Source organism: Humulus lupulus, chromosome 4 (assembly GCF_963169125.1).
Source record: "Humulus lupulus chromosome 4, drHumLupu1.1, whole genome shotgun sequence".
Lineage (NCBI taxonomy): Eukaryota > Viridiplantae > Streptophyta > Magnoliopsida > Rosales > Cannabaceae > Humulus > Humulus lupulus.
The window spans coordinates 120,860,283-120,878,858 of record NC_084796.1 but is presented as its reverse complement, the minus strand read 5'-3'; the positions used below and the strand labels follow the sequence as shown (position 1 = coordinate 120,878,858).

The 18,576-nt window shown below is 38.6% G+C and overlaps 1 protein-coding gene across 6 annotated transcripts in view; it reads right to left on the bottom strand.

Moving 5' to 3' along the window:
• Window positions 1-14,512, bottom strand: part of LOC133830764 (serine protease SPPA, chloroplastic) — a 77,512-nt gene extending 63,000 nt beyond the window's left edge. For 2 of the 6 annotated variants that reach the window (XM_062260831.1, XM_062260832.1), the window contains exons 1-7: window positions 13,941-14,512; window positions 13,459-13,642; window positions 13,054-13,191; window positions 12,763-12,933; window positions 12,588-12,691; window positions 6,592-6,668; window positions 144-310 (exon numbers count right to left, since the gene is read on the bottom strand). In XM_062260831.1, coding sequence (XP_062116815.1) covers window positions 144-310; window positions 6,592-6,668; window positions 12,588-12,691; window positions 12,763-12,933; window positions 13,054-13,191; window positions 13,459-13,642; window positions 13,941-14,414 — 1,315 coding nt within the window. In that variant the 5' untranslated portion in view covers window positions 14,415-14,512. The remainder of the gene's footprint in view (window positions 1-143; window positions 311-6,591; window positions 6,669-12,587; window positions 12,692-12,762; window positions 12,934-13,053; window positions 13,192-13,458; window positions 13,643-13,940) is intronic. The other 4 variants (XM_062260827.1, XM_062260828.1, XM_062260829.1 and 1 more) reach the window with 4 other exon arrangements.
• Between the last annotated feature and the right edge of the window lie 4,064 nt (window positions 14,513-18,576).

Sequence of the window (18,576 nt, the reverse complement as noted above, 5' to 3'; positions counted from 1 at the left end):
TTTTCAACATTTAGAAAGAATAGATAAATAAATAAAAGCATACTACACAGTCATCCATTTCTTTTAAAGATAAAAGGCATACATACATTAACAATAAGGAAATTTGAAGATCAAACAAATGACCTAACATAAGATCAAAGTACCTCTCACAGTACGAATCTTCTCAATCAATTGCTCCCCGACAATTCCTGAACCAGGAGAGCTTAAAGGACCCCGTACGCGACTAATACTTCCTGAGGCTCTAATTAAAGCTATTTGATCTTTACCACCTAATAAATCCAGCGTCCATTTCCTAACCTTACAATATTTCCTGCAGTATATTCAAAAGATAAAACAATAACTAAAAACTATACACTTGACTGTGCTTCATCTTCTTAAAAACAAGGGTTAGAGTACCATGAATATGCTTAATAGCCAAAGTTAATGGTTTTCATACATACTACATTAAAAGAAAATGACAGACCCGAGATGCATAATATGCCATCATTCAAAATATATAACTAATTAATAAGTAAAGAAAATATCCATGAGTTTAAGAAGCAATATAAAGACCAAAACCAACATTTACACACAGCTGAGATTTTACAAGTGAGAGTGTGACAGAAGGAGCATGCAGCAAGCTTTCACCAAAGGGCAATTCATAAACTTAATAAGTGAGGAAATGTAGGAACTTTTATTTGGTATGCGTAAGGCGAAGAAGGATACAAAAAATAATGACAATTTCTCATACTTTATGTTGCACAAAAAAATATATCTAGGGAGAAATGGAAACACACTGCTGATTCAAAAATAAATGAGAATACATAGCACCAATCCAATACCGTTATGGCACATTTATAAGCACAGATGGACGAGACTTTTAAATAAGTAACCATGATAGAAGTCCAGGAAATTAAAACCAAAAGTAACAAAGACCAAGGTTGATTACTTGGTATAGAAATTTGTAAGAGAAATTTTATTTCTTCTTTTCTGTATATACAATCGGTAAGCACAACCCTATTTATACAGTTTACACACCTAATCATCTTAATTACAGAGTCAACAACAAATCACAAAGATAGCTACAAATCATCTAAATAAGAAAACTACTAATTTACAGCTACAACCAAATCGTGGGATTTGATTTTCGCTTATCTGTCAACACTCCTACTCAAGTTGGACTGTAAATATTGACGAGTACAAGCTTGTTTACTAGAAAATCAAACACTCGTTCGGATAACTCCTTTTGTGAGGATATCAACCAATTGTTGATCTATCTGTACATATTTGATGCTGATAGTTCCTCCATCAATCTTTTCTTTAAGAAAGTGACGGTCCACTTCGACGTGTTTAGTTGTGTCCTGATGTATAGGGTTATGTGCAGACTAATGGTAGATTGATTATCACAGTAGAGCTGAATGTGGGCTTCATATTCAATCTTCAATTCCCATAATAGGCGTTTGATCCATATTGCTTCGCACACTCCATGGGCGATGGCTCTATACTCGGCTTCTGCACTACTTCTTGCAACAAATGTTTGATTTTTACTTCGCCATGTTACTACATTTCCCCATACAATTGTGAAATGCCCAGATGTAGACTTTCTATCATCAACTGACCCAGCTCAATCTACATCTGTGAATACTTCAACTTTCCTCTCGGTTGTCTTTTTGAAGAAAAGACCTTTTCCTGGTGCCTACTTGAGATACCTAAGAATTCTGCATACTGCATTGAAATGTCATTGACATGGACCATGCATATATTCACTGACTAGACTTGCCGCAAAGGCAACATCAAGTTTGGTATGTGAGAGGTAGATAAGCTTCCCTACTAGTTGCTGGTACCTTCCTTTGTCAACTGAACATCCTTCAAACATTTTTTTCTTGTCTCCGAGCTCGATTGGAGTTTTGCTGGGTTTACTGCCAAGCATTCCTGTTTCATTTAAAAGATCAAGAGTGTATTTTCTTTGAGATACATAAATCTATTAGGCCACCTATTCACATTACTTATGTTAGGCGAAGAAACATCATTAACATTCTGTGGTTACAGAATGGGAATGGATGGTTATTATTGCTATGATTAATATTAGTCAAGTGTGTTTCAGTTTCAGTTTGGGTATGTTCAGTTTCAGTTTGGGAATAGGAATGGGCTGATGTTGGGTGTATAAATAGTAAGGATTTTGTGTGTATGGGTATACCTGATTAAGATTTCAGTGTGTATGGATAGTGGGTGGTCTCTCGAATACCACCTAAGATCATGTGTGCTTATTCTCCATAAAAGGAAGTTTATCCATTACCTATTGTTTGTTTAGTTTCTGTTTTTATTATGGGCAGTATATCTATATATAAATATATATATAGGAGATTTCCTCATGTCACTACAAAATCCTTCTTTTGCACATAGCAAATTTCATTCCCAAAAAATACCTGAGTGCACCCAAATCCTTGAATTCGAACTCTGTTGCCAACATTTCTTTGATCAAAATCATCTCTTCAGTATGGTTGCCTGTGACAATGATATCATCAACATACACAATCAGTATTTACATTTTTCCTATTTCTGAATGTTTGATGAAGAGGGTATAGTCTATTTGGCCTAGAATGTATCCGAGTCTCTTGACTACTTTCAGGAACTGATTGAACCATGCTCGAGGAGATTGTTTTAGACCATAGAGAGATTTGTTTAGCTTGCAAACTCTGGTTGTATTGGGAGATTCTTCAAAACCCAGAGGTTGACTCATGTACACTTCTTCCAATTCTCCATTCAAGAATGCAATTTTTACATCAAGTTAATGCAACTCCCAATCCAAGTTGACAGCTAGCGAGAGCAATACTCTGATAGTATTGAGTTTGGCAACTGGAGCGAAGGTTTCAATGTAGTCAATTCTGTAGGTTTGAGTAAAACCTTTGGCAACTAACCGTGCTTTGTACCTTTCAATAGATCCATTTGCATTGTATTTGACCGTGAATACCCATTTGCACCCTATTACTTTCTTGTCAAGTGGTAACTCCTCTAATCTCCAAGTTTCATTCTGCTCAAGTACTTTTATCTCTTCAAGAACTATCGTCTTCCATTGAGGAGAACCAAGTGCTTTATTGATATTCCTGGGAATCACAACATCTAACAGACTATAGGTAAAAGCTCTAAACAGAGATGATAATTTGGCATAAGAAATCAATTTTGAAATAGGGTGTTGGGTATAGGATCTAGTTCCTTTCCTTAATGTAGGAATATCTAGATCTGACTGAGTGTTTGAGGGAAGTTTACCTGGATCATCTGAGGGAAGTGGTTCTATCACCAGATTGGGTTCTTGACTGTGACAAGGATTCGTTATTTGTTTATTTCTCTTTTCTGGTATATACCCGTGTTTCTTTTTGTATCTCTTGATCTTGAGAAGCAGGAGAAGATGGATGATTTTGAGATGCAGGAAAAGATGGATGATCTTGAGAAGCAAGAGTGATTTCTGGCTCTGAAGGAAATGAAGTGTCTAGGGGTAATTCTAAACCCCACGACCACTGAGCTTCTTGCTCGTGATGGATGTGCTCCCCCTAAAGCGAGGTGGGAGTGAAATAAAGAGAATTTTCGAAAAAAAAGTGACATCCCTGGAGGCATAGGATTTCTTGGTGAGGGGACAGTAACAACGGTAGCCCTTCTATGTAGGGGAATATCCTAGGAAAACTGTTTTTATTGCTCTAGGATCAAGTTTACTCTGTGTTGGGAGTGCACATGGACATTGGCAGTGCAGCCAAAAACTAACTGGGAGAGTATTGGTGGAAGTGTGATGGTAGAGAGACCGAAAAATGGAATATGGTGTTTGGAACAAAAAGGGGCCTACTGGGGAGGTGATTAATGAGATAAGTAGCCAGTAAGGACGTCGCCCCAAAGATATTTTGGAACATGCATGGTACGGGCTACTTCTAAGAGATGGCGATTTTTTCTTTCGACTACTCCATTCTGTTGCGGAGTATCTACACATGAGCTTTGATGAACATTCTCATTCAGTAAAAGATAGGGACCAAGGGTGGAATTGAAATATTCAGTACCATTATCGGTACGAAGTGTCCGGATAGACGTTTGGTACTGTGTTTGGATCATTTTGTGGAAATTTTGGAAGACTAGGCAGGTTTCAGATTTGTGCCTAAGTAGATAAACCCAAGGTATTCATGTATGATCATCAATGAATGTGATAAACCAACACTTACCAGAGAAAATAATGACCTTCGACGGACCCCATAAGTCACTGTGAACCAGGGAGAAGGGGGTGGAAGGTGTATATAGATTGTGAGGAAAAAAACATGAGTATGTTTAGCAATTTGGCAAATATCACATTGAAAATCAGCAACTTTTTTATTGATAAACAAAGACGGAAATAAGTGTTTTAAATATAAAAAACTTGGATGTCCAAGTCGACAATGCCATAACATAATTGTTCGAGAATTTGAATCAAAAACATAATTAAAAATAGAATTTGAAGCCAAACAATGGAAAGGAGGCTGCTCTTTCGGCGGATGCTGAAAGAAATAGAGTCCATCACGAATCCTAGCACTGCCAATCATCCTCCCCGATGATAGATCCTGAAATTGACAAGAATTGGAGACAAATTTAGCAAGACAGTATTTATCAGAGTTTAATTTGTGAAAAGAGATTAAATTGCATTTTAATGAAGGAACATGGAATACTGATTTAAGAAGTAAATAAAGAGACAATTTTATGGTGCCTATTCCTGCAATAGGTGAGTGAGTACCATCTGCAATCTTAACACTAGAGGTAGTAGAGCAAGGACAATAAGAATCAAACAAATGAGGTAAACCTGTCATGTGATCAGTTGCGCCTGAATCGATGATCTATGGTGTTTGGAAAGCGGAAGAAAAATTACCAGAATGTGCAATGGATGCATTGAGACTCGGGACCAGACTTGGGTTTCATGAAGGATTGACTGAGGAACGTGTACAAATGTTCGAGTTGATTCTGACTAAATGAAGGGGCAGCAGGACTGCTTAGATTGGTACCACTCGCAGTCCGAGTCTGATAGGCATTTTTGTCATTCTGGCGACGAGGAGTCCAGTTTGGTAGTTTTCCATGAATTTCCCAACAAGTGGAGTGAGTGTGACCATTACGTTGAAAGTGATCACACCAAAGTCAGTCCCCCTTACAAATAGGTCGAGGGTCAGGATTGGATCGGCCAAATGTCGGTGTGTTAGACTTTGAGACAAGGGTTGAGCTTTCAACGGCGGGCAATTCTGGAGTGGTGAGCATGACGCGACGACATGCTTCTTCACGTCTGACCTCAGAAAAAGTTTCTTCAGTGTTAGGAAATGGAGGACTAACCAAAAGACCTCGAACTTAATCAAGATTACTATTCAACCTAGTAAGAAATTCAAAGACCCGCTCCTTTTCTAATAGTTGGCGCAGGAGTGTGGTGCAGTTAGCACATAAAGGAGTGGTATCCAGATAGAGATCGAGTTCCTACCACAAGTCTTGTAAGTCTGAGAAATATTGGATTACAGTGCGAGTACCTTGCTTGATTTCTCTGAGTTTGGTACGAATCTCAAAAATCTGAGAAGCATTCCCAATGTCAGAGTACATCTTAGCAGCATCCCAGACTTCCTTAGCAGTCTTAAAAAATAAATATCTGCGACTGATTTTTGGATCTATCGAATTAATAAGCCACGCAAGGATAATAGAATTCTCAGCCTGCCATACCTTGTAAGTGGAGTCAGTCAAAGGAAGGGCAGGAAGATCACCGGTGAGGTACCCAAGTTTGTCACGCCCACAAATGACCAACTTTACGAATTGAGCCCATTGTAGATAATTCCTACCAACGAGTTTGTGGGCTGTGATGTGGAGAGAGTTGGTATCATGAATATAAATGGAGCCCATGGAGCTAGTGGACTGATTTTGGGCTGGAAGGGAAGTGGGCCAACTGGTTTGAGATTAAATCTCCACTTTGGGACATGATGACATGTGGCTAGGGCTGGCAGCTATTGAGAGGTGAGAGTGTCGGCTGTGTGCAATTGAAAAAACGAAGCGTGTTGGAAAATTAGTGTCACCGAGGGTAACGCCGGCTGAACCGAGAGCAACGAACAAACAGGTGTGACCGAGGGTAACGGAGACTGGTCGGGGAAACGCCGGGCTAGACCTAGAACACCGGCGTGCGTGGTTGTAGAGTGGAGATTGAGACTGAGGGGTTATAGTGGACCGGAGGATGCCGAGGAGTCGCTTGAAGCCGCAGATGTCGCCGGACTGGACAGTGGTGACCGGACCCAATCGGAGAAGAGGGTGAGAGATTTGTACGACTCTGATACCATATAGAAATTTGTAAGAGATTTTATTTCTTCTTTTCTGTGTATACAATCAGTGAACACAACCCTATTTATACAGTTAACATACCTAATCCTCTTAATTACCGAGTAAACAACAAATCACAAAGATAGCTACAAATCATCTAAATAAGGAAACTAATAATTTACAACTACAACCAAATCGTGGGATTTGATTTTCTCTTCTCTGTCAACACTTGAGTTTAGTTATAGTTGATAACATCTCAAATGCACAGACATACATGAGGTAGGGGCCAAAGTTTTAGTTTGCAAACTACAGAAAGTTATAAACCTGTAATCAACCAGGGAAAGAAATTTATCCTTCTGCACTCCTAGTCTCTCCTTCAACTTCGAGATAACCTGCAAGACCTACATATTAGTGCACAATAGTTTACCCGATTTTTTTTCACCAAAAAAGAATGCCCTCGGATACAAACTAAATAACACAGCACTCACCATACCGATCATTATCTTACTATAAATTTCGTTGAATAAACAATAATATTTATTTAAATATATATGCAACAGCAGTGGGAAATGTTGAATACATTTTAACTAATCGAGCGGAAAATATGTGGCGTACACAATAACCATGCATTTAGACCTTCAATACTTGTGACAATATTGCAGTGACATAGATGAAACATGAAACAACACAATACCCATTTAACTAATTTGAGCATAAGATTACTTATTACAAGGGTCACAAGTTGTATGCATTTTGTATGTACATGCGCCTGCATTGTAATTTGTAGAAATATTGTAGAATTGTTGTACATTAATTTCAGTATCAATACTTTTCTTTTTCTGCATATATCATTTGATTCTAGGATTAAAATAGTTGACCTATGTAGCTGTCAAATTAGATCTGATTTGTATAGCTTACATAATTGATTGGCTTACATCCTATATATAAGATATTGTATGTAATGAAAAAGATATCAAATAATACACTTTTCTACATGGTATCAAACCATCTTTTTTGAGACCTAGCTCTCTTCCTCACGTGTGTCTTCTCCAAACTCAATATCAATTAGCCATGGCAACTCCGATTGCTCCAAAAAACACAGATGAAACCTCAGTCATATTTGAAATTTCCAAAACACCATCTGAACCTATTCCCCACCAATATGACTAGCCTAATCTCCAAATAACCATTCATAAATTAAATGGTCAAAATTTCCTCCAATTATCAGAGTCTGTGACTATATCTCATTGGTCGTGGTTGCCTCGGCTATCACACCGGCCACATTGCCCACTGATCCGTCCTTCACAAAATGGGATTCCAAAAATTCTCTAATCATCTCTGGGCTTGTCAACTCCATGGATGCTGAAATCGGTTGGACTTGCATATTTCTCTCTACTACCAAAGAAGTGTGGAATGTTGTCAAAGAAGCCTTCTCTCACCTTGACAATTTTGCACAAGTATTTGAACTCAAGTCCAAACTTCCAAACCAAAAACAACAAGCTCCTTCTGTAACTCAATACTATAGTATTTTGTATAGTCTTTGGCAAGAAATTGACCTATTTTATGTTCTAGAATGGAAGTGCTCCGATGATGCTTCTTCCTACAAGAAGATGCTTGATCGTGAGCGTTTATTTGAACTTTTACATGGCCTGAATCGTGACCTAGATGAAGATCGTGGTCGCCTCCTCGGAAAGTCTCCTCTTCCCTCGATTCGTGAGGCCTTTGCTGAAGTTCGACAAGAGGAAAGCCGCAAGCGGGTCATGATGGGACCTCTCTCGACCGCTAAAGCAGATCATTTTGCCCATGCTGCCTGACGCCCACCTCTTGCTGCTGAACCCCATGGACAGCGCCGCGAATGCCCATGGTGTGAACATTGCAACAAGCTCGGTCACACAAAAGCTACTTGCTGGAAAATACATGGTAAACCAGCGGATTGGAAGCCCAGAAATGCTACTAGTACTCACTCTGATGGGCGTGCTTTTTCTGCTTCCCAATCTCAATCATTTCCCTTCACTTCTAATCAAATTGCCCAACTTCACCAGCTCCTACCTCTGCGTCTGCATCTACATCTGCATCTGAGCAAATCACTTCTGCCCCAGGTACTTAAACTACCTGTACTGCCCAAACAGCCCCATGGATTGTTGATTCTGACGCGTCTGATCACACGACTGGTCAATCCCACTGGTTTAGCACTTATAATCCTTGCCCAAGTACTATTAAGATAAAAATTGTTGCTGGATCTGTCTCCACAGTAGCTGGTAAAGGATATGTTTATATATCCCCTCTCTTATACTTAAAAATGTTCTTCATGTGTCAAATCTATCTTTTAATCTACTTTCTAGGAAATGTCATCGGGGAAGACGATTGGGAGTGCGCGAGAATGTAGCGAATTGTATTACTTTGATGTTGATCCACCACCTACTCAAGTGAATAAAAGTTTGCATTTTGGTTGTACTGTTTCTAGTGTTTTTGATATTATGAGGTGGCATTATCGTTTAGGCCATCTTAGCTTTCCATATCTTGAACATTTATTTCCTAGTATGTTTCAGAATAAAAACTTGATCATGTTTAAATGTGAAGTGTATCAATTTGCTAAAGCATATTCATTCTGTTTTTCGCTCTTGCTCATATCAAGCATCTAAATCATTTACTCTTATTCATAGTGATATGTGGGGTCCCTCTCGGGTTAAAAATATTTCTAATACCAAATGGTTTATTTCATTTATTGATGACCATACACGCTTAACTTGGGTGATCTTTTAAAAGATAAATCTGATACTGCTACCACTTTCAAAAAAATTCACTCCATGCTTAAAAATAAATTTCAAGCTAATATTCAGGTATTACACACTGATAATGGCACAAAATATTTTAATTCCATCTTGGGTGATTATCTTCTCTCTAATGGTATAATCCATAAAATCCCATGTGTCAGCACTCTCCAACAAAATGGGATTGCTGAAAGAAAAAACAGGCACTTGTTAGAGGTTGCTAGGGCTCTTATGTTTACTACCTCTGTTCCTAAAAGCTTTTGGAGGGAAGTTGTTTTAATAGCAGCATATCTCATAAATAGAATGCCTTCTCGAGTTTTACAACATCAAACTCCAAACTCATTATTCCAAAAAGCCTATCATCAAAATCATCTCATCTCTGACATGCCACTCAAGAAATTTGGTTGTACCTCCTATGTTAATGTTTTAGGTCCCTAATAATACTAAACTCTTTCCCTCAAATGTTTGTTTCTCGATTATTCTTCTACAAAAAAAGGTTACAAATGTTATAATACTACCAACCAACACATGTACGTCTCTTTGGATGTCACCTTTGATAAAGAAAAACCTTTCTATCCCGACTCTTCGCTTCAGGGAGGGGCAGTGAGTGATGCTCACTATTGGGATACTTGTTTTCCAATGATAGGACCAGAGTTAGGTTCACCCATTGATCCTATTTCTACCATTTCTGACCCTAAGCCTATTTCTGAAACAATAAGCCCTGAAAGAAAGAACAATGACCCACAAAATTTAGAAAAAGAGTTGTTGGTTTATACTAGGTGGCAGGACAAAACACAAGTAATACAGACACTGCCTCTCATGAGTCTGAACCGGTGACAACTACTATAAGTAACTTTTTGAATCCCATTTCACTTGATTCTAATTCTAATATGGAGAATTGAAGTGTAATTGAGACAAATCTGCCGATTGCAAAAAAGAAAAGGGGTTAGGAGTTGCACTCTACATCCTAATCCAAGTATGTGTGCTACAGCCGGCTAAAACCAAAGTTCAAAACCTTTGCTACCAAAAATTGAAGAATTAATCATTCCACCAAAAATTGAAGAATTAATCATTCCAAGAAATATTGAAGAAGCTCTTTTAGTCCCTGAATGGAAGAAGGTTCTTGACTCGTTAGTAGGGGAATTTTCAGTTTCCATTCCAATTCAAGCAGAAGGTAAACTTCCTTGGTGGTTCTCAGGGGTTTATGGGCCAATTCGGTATGGTAGACGAGACAAATTCTGGGACGAGTTAGCGGGTTTAAGAACTATTTGTGGGGATTCTTGGTGTGTGGGGGGTGATTTCAACGTAGTTAGTAGGGTGGAAGAGAAGCTTAACAGTACTTCTATCACTAGGAGTATGAAAATTTTCGATGCATTAATTACGGAGCTCAAGTTGATCGATCCCAGACTTAACAATAGCAGATTTACATGGTCTGATTTTAGGCATCATCCTATATGTTGTCATTTGGACAGATTTCATTTCGCCAACAACTGGACTAGTTTATATCAGTTTGTTAGGCAAGAAGTTTGTGTGAGGGTGGTTTCTGATCACAGACCAATTGTGCTGGACTCTAACCCTCCTTGGGGTCTGAGTCCTTTCAGATTTGACAATATATGGCTAGAACATAAGGAGTTCCGATCGAAGTTTAGTCATTGGTGGAAAACTGCTTCATCGAGAGGAGGGTCTAGTCTCAGTTTTTTTTCGAAATTGAGTTATATTCATAGGACGGTTCAAGGTTGGAGCAAAGAGGTCTATGGCTCTAGGAAGGTGGTAAAACAGGCTCTCGAGCATCGAGTGTCAGAATTAGATAGGTTGGAGGAAAATGGAAATTGGGATGATGACCTTCTTGCTGAGAGGAGTAAATTTAAGAGGGAGTGGCATAATTTGATTTTAGAAGAGGATAGAGGGTTGTGGTTGAACTTAAGTGCCAGTGGGCCAAAGATGGAGATTCAAATTCTAGACTATATCAATGTGTTCTGAGTGCTCGAAAGGCTAAGAACTTTATCTCTTGTATTGAGAAATCATATGGAACCTTGTTATATGATGAAGGGGCAATAGTTGATGAGATTGTCGGTTTCTATTCCCATTGTACTCTTTTGTGGTCAGACCGTGGATTGGTGCTCGGGGCATTGACTGGAGAAGGATACCGGTTTTTTTAGGTTCTAACGTTGAGAGGCCTTTTAAGGAAGAGGAAATTAAGCAAGCATATTTTTTATTGTTCTGGAGACAAAGCACCTGGTCCAGATGGGTTCTCGTTGGCTGTGTTCCACTCTAATTGGGACGCTATTAAGGATGATTTTGTGGAAGTATTTCAGGGGTTTCATGCCGATGGAGTCATTTCGGGTGAATCTAATGAGACTTTTATCTGTCTTATTCCTAAGAAGCTTAATAGTTGTCGGGTTAACGACTTTAGGCCAATTAGTCTTGTCACTAGTTTGTATAAGATCATTTCGAAGGTCTTGGCAGACAGAATGAGGGGGGTGCTTGCATAAATATGTCATGGATTTGCTTAAAGAGACAGGAATGCTTGGCTGTAAACCAGTTGCAACACCGGTGGAACCTAAAGGGAAGTACAAGAAAATGAAAGAGAAACCAGTGGACAAGGGGATGTATCAACGACTAGTTGGAACGTTGATATACTTATCCCACACAAGACCTGATATTGCTTTTGCAGTAAGCTTGGTTAGTCAATATATGCACAGACCTCTAGAAGAACACATGGAGGCAGTCTACAGGATATTGCGATACCTGAAGAAGACACCAGGAAAAGGTTTATTGTTTCGAAAGAATGAAGAAAGGGGTGTAGAAGCTTTCACAGATGCAGATTGGGAAGAATACATTGAGGATAGAAGATCAACATTTGGATATTGTACCAAGGTTTGGGGGAATTTGGTTACTTGGAGGAGCAAAAAGCAATCCGTTGTGGCAAGAAGAAGTACAGAAGCCGAGCTGAGAGCCCTTGCTCAAGGAGTATGTGAATTGATCTGGATTAAACATGTCCTTGAAGAGCTCCAACTTCAAAGGACAAGTCCTTTTAAAACTATATAGTGATAACAAATCAGCAATTAATATAGCACATAATCCGGTCCAACATGACAGAACCTGGCGGATCGTCATTTCATAAAAGAAAAGATTGAAGAAAAAGAGCTTTGTTATCTATCTGCGAAGCAATCAACAAGCTGCAGATTTGTTGACTAAAGGGTTATTAAAGGAGAGTTTTGATGAGCAAGTGTGCAAGCTGGACATGTCGGACATGTATGCTCTAGCTTGAGAGAGGGTGTAGAAATATTGTACGTTAATTTCAGTATCAATACTTTCCTTTTTCTGTATATATCATTTGATTCTAGGCACAGCTTGCATAGCTGATTGGCTTACATCCGTACTGAAAATGATATCAAATAATACACTTTTCTACATAATTTATGCTAGATTTTCAGACCTAAAGTTATTGAAACTTTCGAATAACCACATATGTAAACATTAGCCTCAGATGCTCATACTCTGACAAGCTTTTAAGAACTGTTCAGGAAACAATAGAGAAATCCATACCTCGTCATCATATTGTATATCAGTTATCCAACCATCAGTTTTCAGTTTTTCTATTTGGAATACTCCTTCATTAATAAATTCCACAACGTTTTCACTTTCCTTTCCTGTAAGAATTTGATAAATATCATGAACAATTGGGGAACTTAAGACTAACCAAAAGCAAATGGAAAATCACCTTTTGCGGAAGAGACTTTATCCACCCAAGCCCCATATATGTTATCAAGCAATGCAGTTAGCATCTCACAGTTTTCCTTGGACATGGTTTTACGAATAAGTTGATCACCAGCACTCTTGTATTTACCAATCCTTTCCACTTGTGGTTCAATTCCCACTTTGTCTAACACACCTACAAACAATATTTTTTTTAAAAAAAATATATGGACCAGAACTGAATTGATCAACAATGAACAACGCTAAACTGCCAAATAAATAAAACAGAATGCAAGACCCAGCATGGTCAACATACCTCTAATAAATGATGCTTGCACTGTAAAACCAAACAAAGAAAAATAAGCGCTTGGAGGGGCATATATCTCTTCACAAGCACAGGCAAGATAATACTCCTTCTCTCGACAAACAGGAACATATGCCACAATGAATTTACCTATAAGAACCATTAGGAGTCATAAACTGAAAATGCTTTAAGATTAATAAAGTTTCTTCAGTCTCCATAAGAAAAGTTCCAAGCTATACACCGCATGGTCATATCACATACATCATTGTCTATTCTGTCTTTGTTGCAGTCCAAAAACTGCCATTGGCTTTAAACCATAAAATACCCAAATTACCAAGAAACCTAGGAACATCCAAATATTTAGACCAGCATGTAATGTGTATATTAAAGTACTAATTCAAGCACTATGGGAACCACCTGATTTCCTAAAATCCAAAATGTGTCTTCGAATTTCTTCTACTTTTGCCCAACCACAGTTCAAGGAATCAATGTGGAGATAGACACCAGAAATACGAGGATCATAAGCTGCTTTAACAAAATTTTCACAAATTTGAGGAAGAGAAAGCCCAGAAGAGAAACGATTCTTTAGCTGATCAGATATCTGAAAGCAAACTCCCACAGCACAACACATTTATCAATACTCAAGTCTCAAAAATTTAAAAGATAAAGTAATTACGTAAGTAACTCGAGCTCAAGATCATTCAAACTCAAAGCCAAAGTTTCATTTTTACCAAAATTGTGTCTGTGCTTGAATAAGATTATCAAAAATCCCAATTCCTCTAACTTGTTTTCAGTTAACTACTTTCAATCTAACTTTCTAGTTTCCTTTTTAACCGATGATAAGCACAAATACATGCATACATCTATCAAAATTGAAAGAGGATAAAGGATGAGCACACCTGGCCGCGCAATTTCATGGTGAGAACACTGCCTTTGCGGACACGTTCCCAGGGTAAAGCAACTAGCATCCGAAGCTTGACGACGAAGGTCTTCCATATCCCAGGCTTCTCAAACTGAAACTCACCGCTTGGATACTCCTCATCAGAAATTTTCACTGCCTCACTATTAACCTTAATCTCAGAGTCATTTTCTTTACAGTCATTCTCCAATCGCTGCTCTTTTTCGTCTCCGGTCTTTGTTTCCGAGGAGGAGGAATCGAAGGCTTGAGCCTTTAAGTTTCTAGAAGGTTCGCGAAGCGAGGAGGGAGAAGAAAGCGCTACGAGGCCGATATGACGATAATGGCATCGAAAAAGAAGGCGAGGGAGTGAGGAAGGAATCGGAAGGGGCTTGGGGACGGAGAGGATTGCGGTAACGGCGCAGCGGTGTATTGGAGAGGCGAGGTGAGAAGTCTGTAGAAAAAGAAGCTTCGCCATTGTTGAGTGGAACTGTCTGGGAGTGAGAATAATCCTCTCTGGCTGTCTCCGCCGAAGGAGGAGGAATCGGGATTGAATGGCCAATAAGACTGCCGGAAAAGGGTAAGGAACGGAGGATGACAAGGTTATGTTTTGCCCACGTCACCCCCATTTGGCGGATTCCACGTGTCATATGTATTTTTTCCTCATCTTTTTGTCTTAAATAGTAAATAATTTTCAATATGAGTAAATATTCTTGATTTTACAAAGGTAAATTTAAGGGCACACTCCATTTCTCACTTAGTATGAAATCTTTCTCTCTATCGTCTCTCGTTCTCTCACACACTCACACTCTCTCTCTCTCTTATTATAATTTTCTATATCTTGAAAAAATACCAAAATAAAAAAAAACGTCTAAAATAGACATTTGAATGAATAAATATGATCCTCTAAAGTTTTCGTCAAATTTTAGTGCAGATTATCGAAATTGCATCGATTTTGCATCCAAAAAACGTAGTCAAAAAAGTCATTTCCCATTTTCATAATAATAAGGTAAGCTTCATAGCTCCGGCTTCTTTTTTGCCCTTTTTTTTTAGGTTGGGTTGTTGGATACGAGATCCTCGTAGTAGGCTGGACCAACATCCAGCCGAGAGAGGGTAGCCTTTAGAAGCAACAGGATTTCATAGAAAAAAAACGCTTCGCGTTTTGTTATCTTCTTCCAGCCCTAGGAGTAGGAGTAGCATTATTGACCAAATGATAAACCACTAAAACCTTCCTCATTGGGGCTCCGCGCACTGGGAAAACGCTCTAAGCGACGGGAAATCTCAGACCACTGCAATTATGTTATGTCTCGATCAGATATCCAAGAGGTTGCTTATACACCAATTGTACTGTTGCTAGCTCAGAAGCTTTTGGATCAACAATGGTAACTCGAACTGATGGAAAGGGGGTATAGCTTTGTTGAAGGTGAACTTACTACTCCTGGCTTTACCTCACAGAGAGACATATTTATTGGTTTAAAATCGAGGTAAACGACTAATTCTTAGTCAACTAGGTTAGCTTCCTCTGCTTCCGGTGGTGGGACCACTGCGGATGCGAAAAAAAAAGGCTAGGTAATGTATCTCTAACTAGCTCTACCCTGGTCACTGGGTCAATAATCGACCCGATGGTTTTTCGACTAGAACCGGAATAGATCTTGGGCGAGGTGGTGGTTGGCCAAAAATTAAGTTTTCATGATTGCATTGCAAAAGCATTAAAACACCATCGATTTTGTATTGAAAAAGCATCGTTTTGGCCAAAAAATAAGTTTTCATGATTGCATCGCAAAAGCATCGAAACACCATCGATTTTGCATTGAAAAAGCATCGTTTTGCCCAAAAAATAAGTTTTCATGATTGCATCGCAAAAGCATCGAAACACCATCAATTTTGCATCGAAAAAGCATCGTTTTAGAAAGAAAAAAAACAAGTTTTCATGATTGTATCGCAAAAGCATCGAACACCATCGATTTTGCATCGAAAAAACATCGTTTTGGCCAAAAAATAATTTTTCATAATTGCATCGCAAAAGCATAGAAACACCATCAATTTTGCATTGAAACACTATCGATTTTGAATCGAAAAGGCATCGTTTTGGCCAAAAATCAATTATTTATGATTGCATCACAAAAGCATCGAAACACCATCGAAATTGCATTGAAAAAGAATCATTTTTGGCCAAAAATCAAGTTTCATGGTTGCATCGCAAGAGCATCAAAAAAACATCATTTTAGCCCAAAAAAAATCAAGTTTCATATTGAGATATTCTCTTAATGTTTTGTATATATGGATAACCGTGAGTTTAGGAATTCGATTAGAATTACAGCTCTAGTTTCCTTTTTTCTAGTTTCCTGCTTTCTATTCTTTTGTATATATACGACTAAAATATATCAATAAGATCAAGCCATTCACGATTTCTTCATGGTACCAGAGCCACGCGGCTAAGATACACGATCGGCAATGGCTAACAGTAATGATACCACTATGGTTGGATCTTCGGTCAATGGGCAAAGAAACTCTTCCAATGATGCAGCCACCACGTCAAACACTGCTGCCTCTCTTCCTCACCTAAGTGCAACACAATGGCAAACTATCGCTACTATGTTTGGTAATACTCATTCCTCTACCGACCGTTTACATGGTGAGTTTTCCAGGATTTCTTGGATTATTGATACTGGTGCTTCTAATCATGTGACGGGAGATGAATCTTGTTTGTTTAATGTTCATGATATTGCCGCATGTCCCGTCGGACTCCCTGATGGCCAAAAATTAATTGCTACTAAAGAGGGAAGTGTGAGACTCTTGGAAGGATTATTTCTTAAAAATGTTCTTTATGTCCCTAAATTGCAATGCAACTTAATTTCAGTTACACAACTCATTGATGACATGCACTTTTTTTGTACAATTTGCTTCTAATATGTGTGTTATACAGGACCATCATTCGAGGAAGCTGATTGGAACGGGTGAACGGAGAGATGGTCTTTACTACTTCCGGCCACCGTCTACAATGCAAGCTATCTCAGTGGATGGTTCTTCATCTTCGTTGGAACTTTGGCATCAACGTCTTGGACATCCTTCAGAGAAAGTAGTAAAGTCATTACCTTTCCTACGTAATTCTAGTGATAAATTAAATAAGGCATGTGATGTGTGTCCTCGTGCCAAACAAACTCATGATTCTTTTTCTCTTAGTGACCATAAGGCCTCCCGAATTTTTGTATTAGTACATTGTGACTTATGGGGTCCTTACAATACTGTTTCTTCATGTGGGGCTCGTTATTTTTTTACTATTGTGGATGATTTTTCCCGAGCTATATGGGTTTATTTGTTGATTGATAAATTGGAGGTGTTTAAAATGTTTATGTCGTTTTTTGCTATGGTTGATCGACAATTTGGTCAAAAGGTTAAGATTGTTCGGAGTGATAATGGGACAGAATTTAATTGTTTGCAAGATTATTTTCTTTCAAATGGGATTTTCTTTCAAACCTCTTGTGTGGGGACTCCACAACAAAATGGTAGAGTTGAACATAAGCATCGTCATATTTTAACAGTGGCAAGGGCCTTACGTTTTCAAAGTCATCTTCCTCTTTATTTTTGGGGTGAATGTGTCTTAGCAGCTTCTCATTTGATCAATCGAACACCCTCAAGTGTTCTTCAGAATAAAACACCTTATGAAATTTTATTTCATACTTTGCCAAATTTTGATGAATTGCGAGTGTTTGGTTCCTTGTGTTATGCCCATAATCAACGTGCTAAGAATGATAAATTTGCAAGTCGCAGTCGAAAATGTATCTTTGTTGGGTATCCTTTTGGTAAGAAAGGGTGGAGACTTTTTGATCTAGAAAATAAAAGTTTTTTTGTTTCTAGGGATGTTAAGTTCTTTGAAAATCAATTTCCTTTTGCGGAAAATTATCCTTCTACTATTAGCTCTACATATAATTCTGGCAGTGTGAGTTTAGGTGATGATGACTTTGATTTTAATCTTTTTGGTGATTCTAAACCATTGTCTAATGAACCTGAACCCACAAATGAATCCTCCCCACTACATGTCACCACCCAAATTCCAACAACTACCACTTTAGAGCCTACTCTCCCTTTTCCTGTAGCACAGTCTAGCCCGACTGCTGCACAGAGTCCTGTTCAGTCCACATCTCCACTCCAACATCCATCTACAAGGGGGGTAGTAGGGGCTGCTCTGAATCTATCAATGACACTCACATGGGACGTGGACTCCGTGAAAAGGTTCCATCCACTCGGCTTCGTGACTATGTTACTAATTATGTTATCACACAAAGTCCATCTGCTATCTCTCTAAGTTCACCCGCGCTGTCAGCTCCCTCCAGTACGCCCTTTCCTATAACACATTATATTAACTGTGCAAAATTTTCTGCTAGCCATCGGCAATTTCTTGCCGCTGTTACTGCGGGTTGTGAACCAAAATCATTTAAAGAAGCTATGACAGATGAAGGATGGCGTCATGCTATGCACACAGAAATTCGTGCTTTAGAGGATAATGGTACTTGGACTATGGAAAAATTACCTCCTGGTAAACATGCTCTTAGTAGTTAATGGGTCTATAAAATAAAGTACAACTCTGATGGCAGTGTTGAACGACTTAAAGCTCGTTTGGTTGTTTTTGGTAATCATCA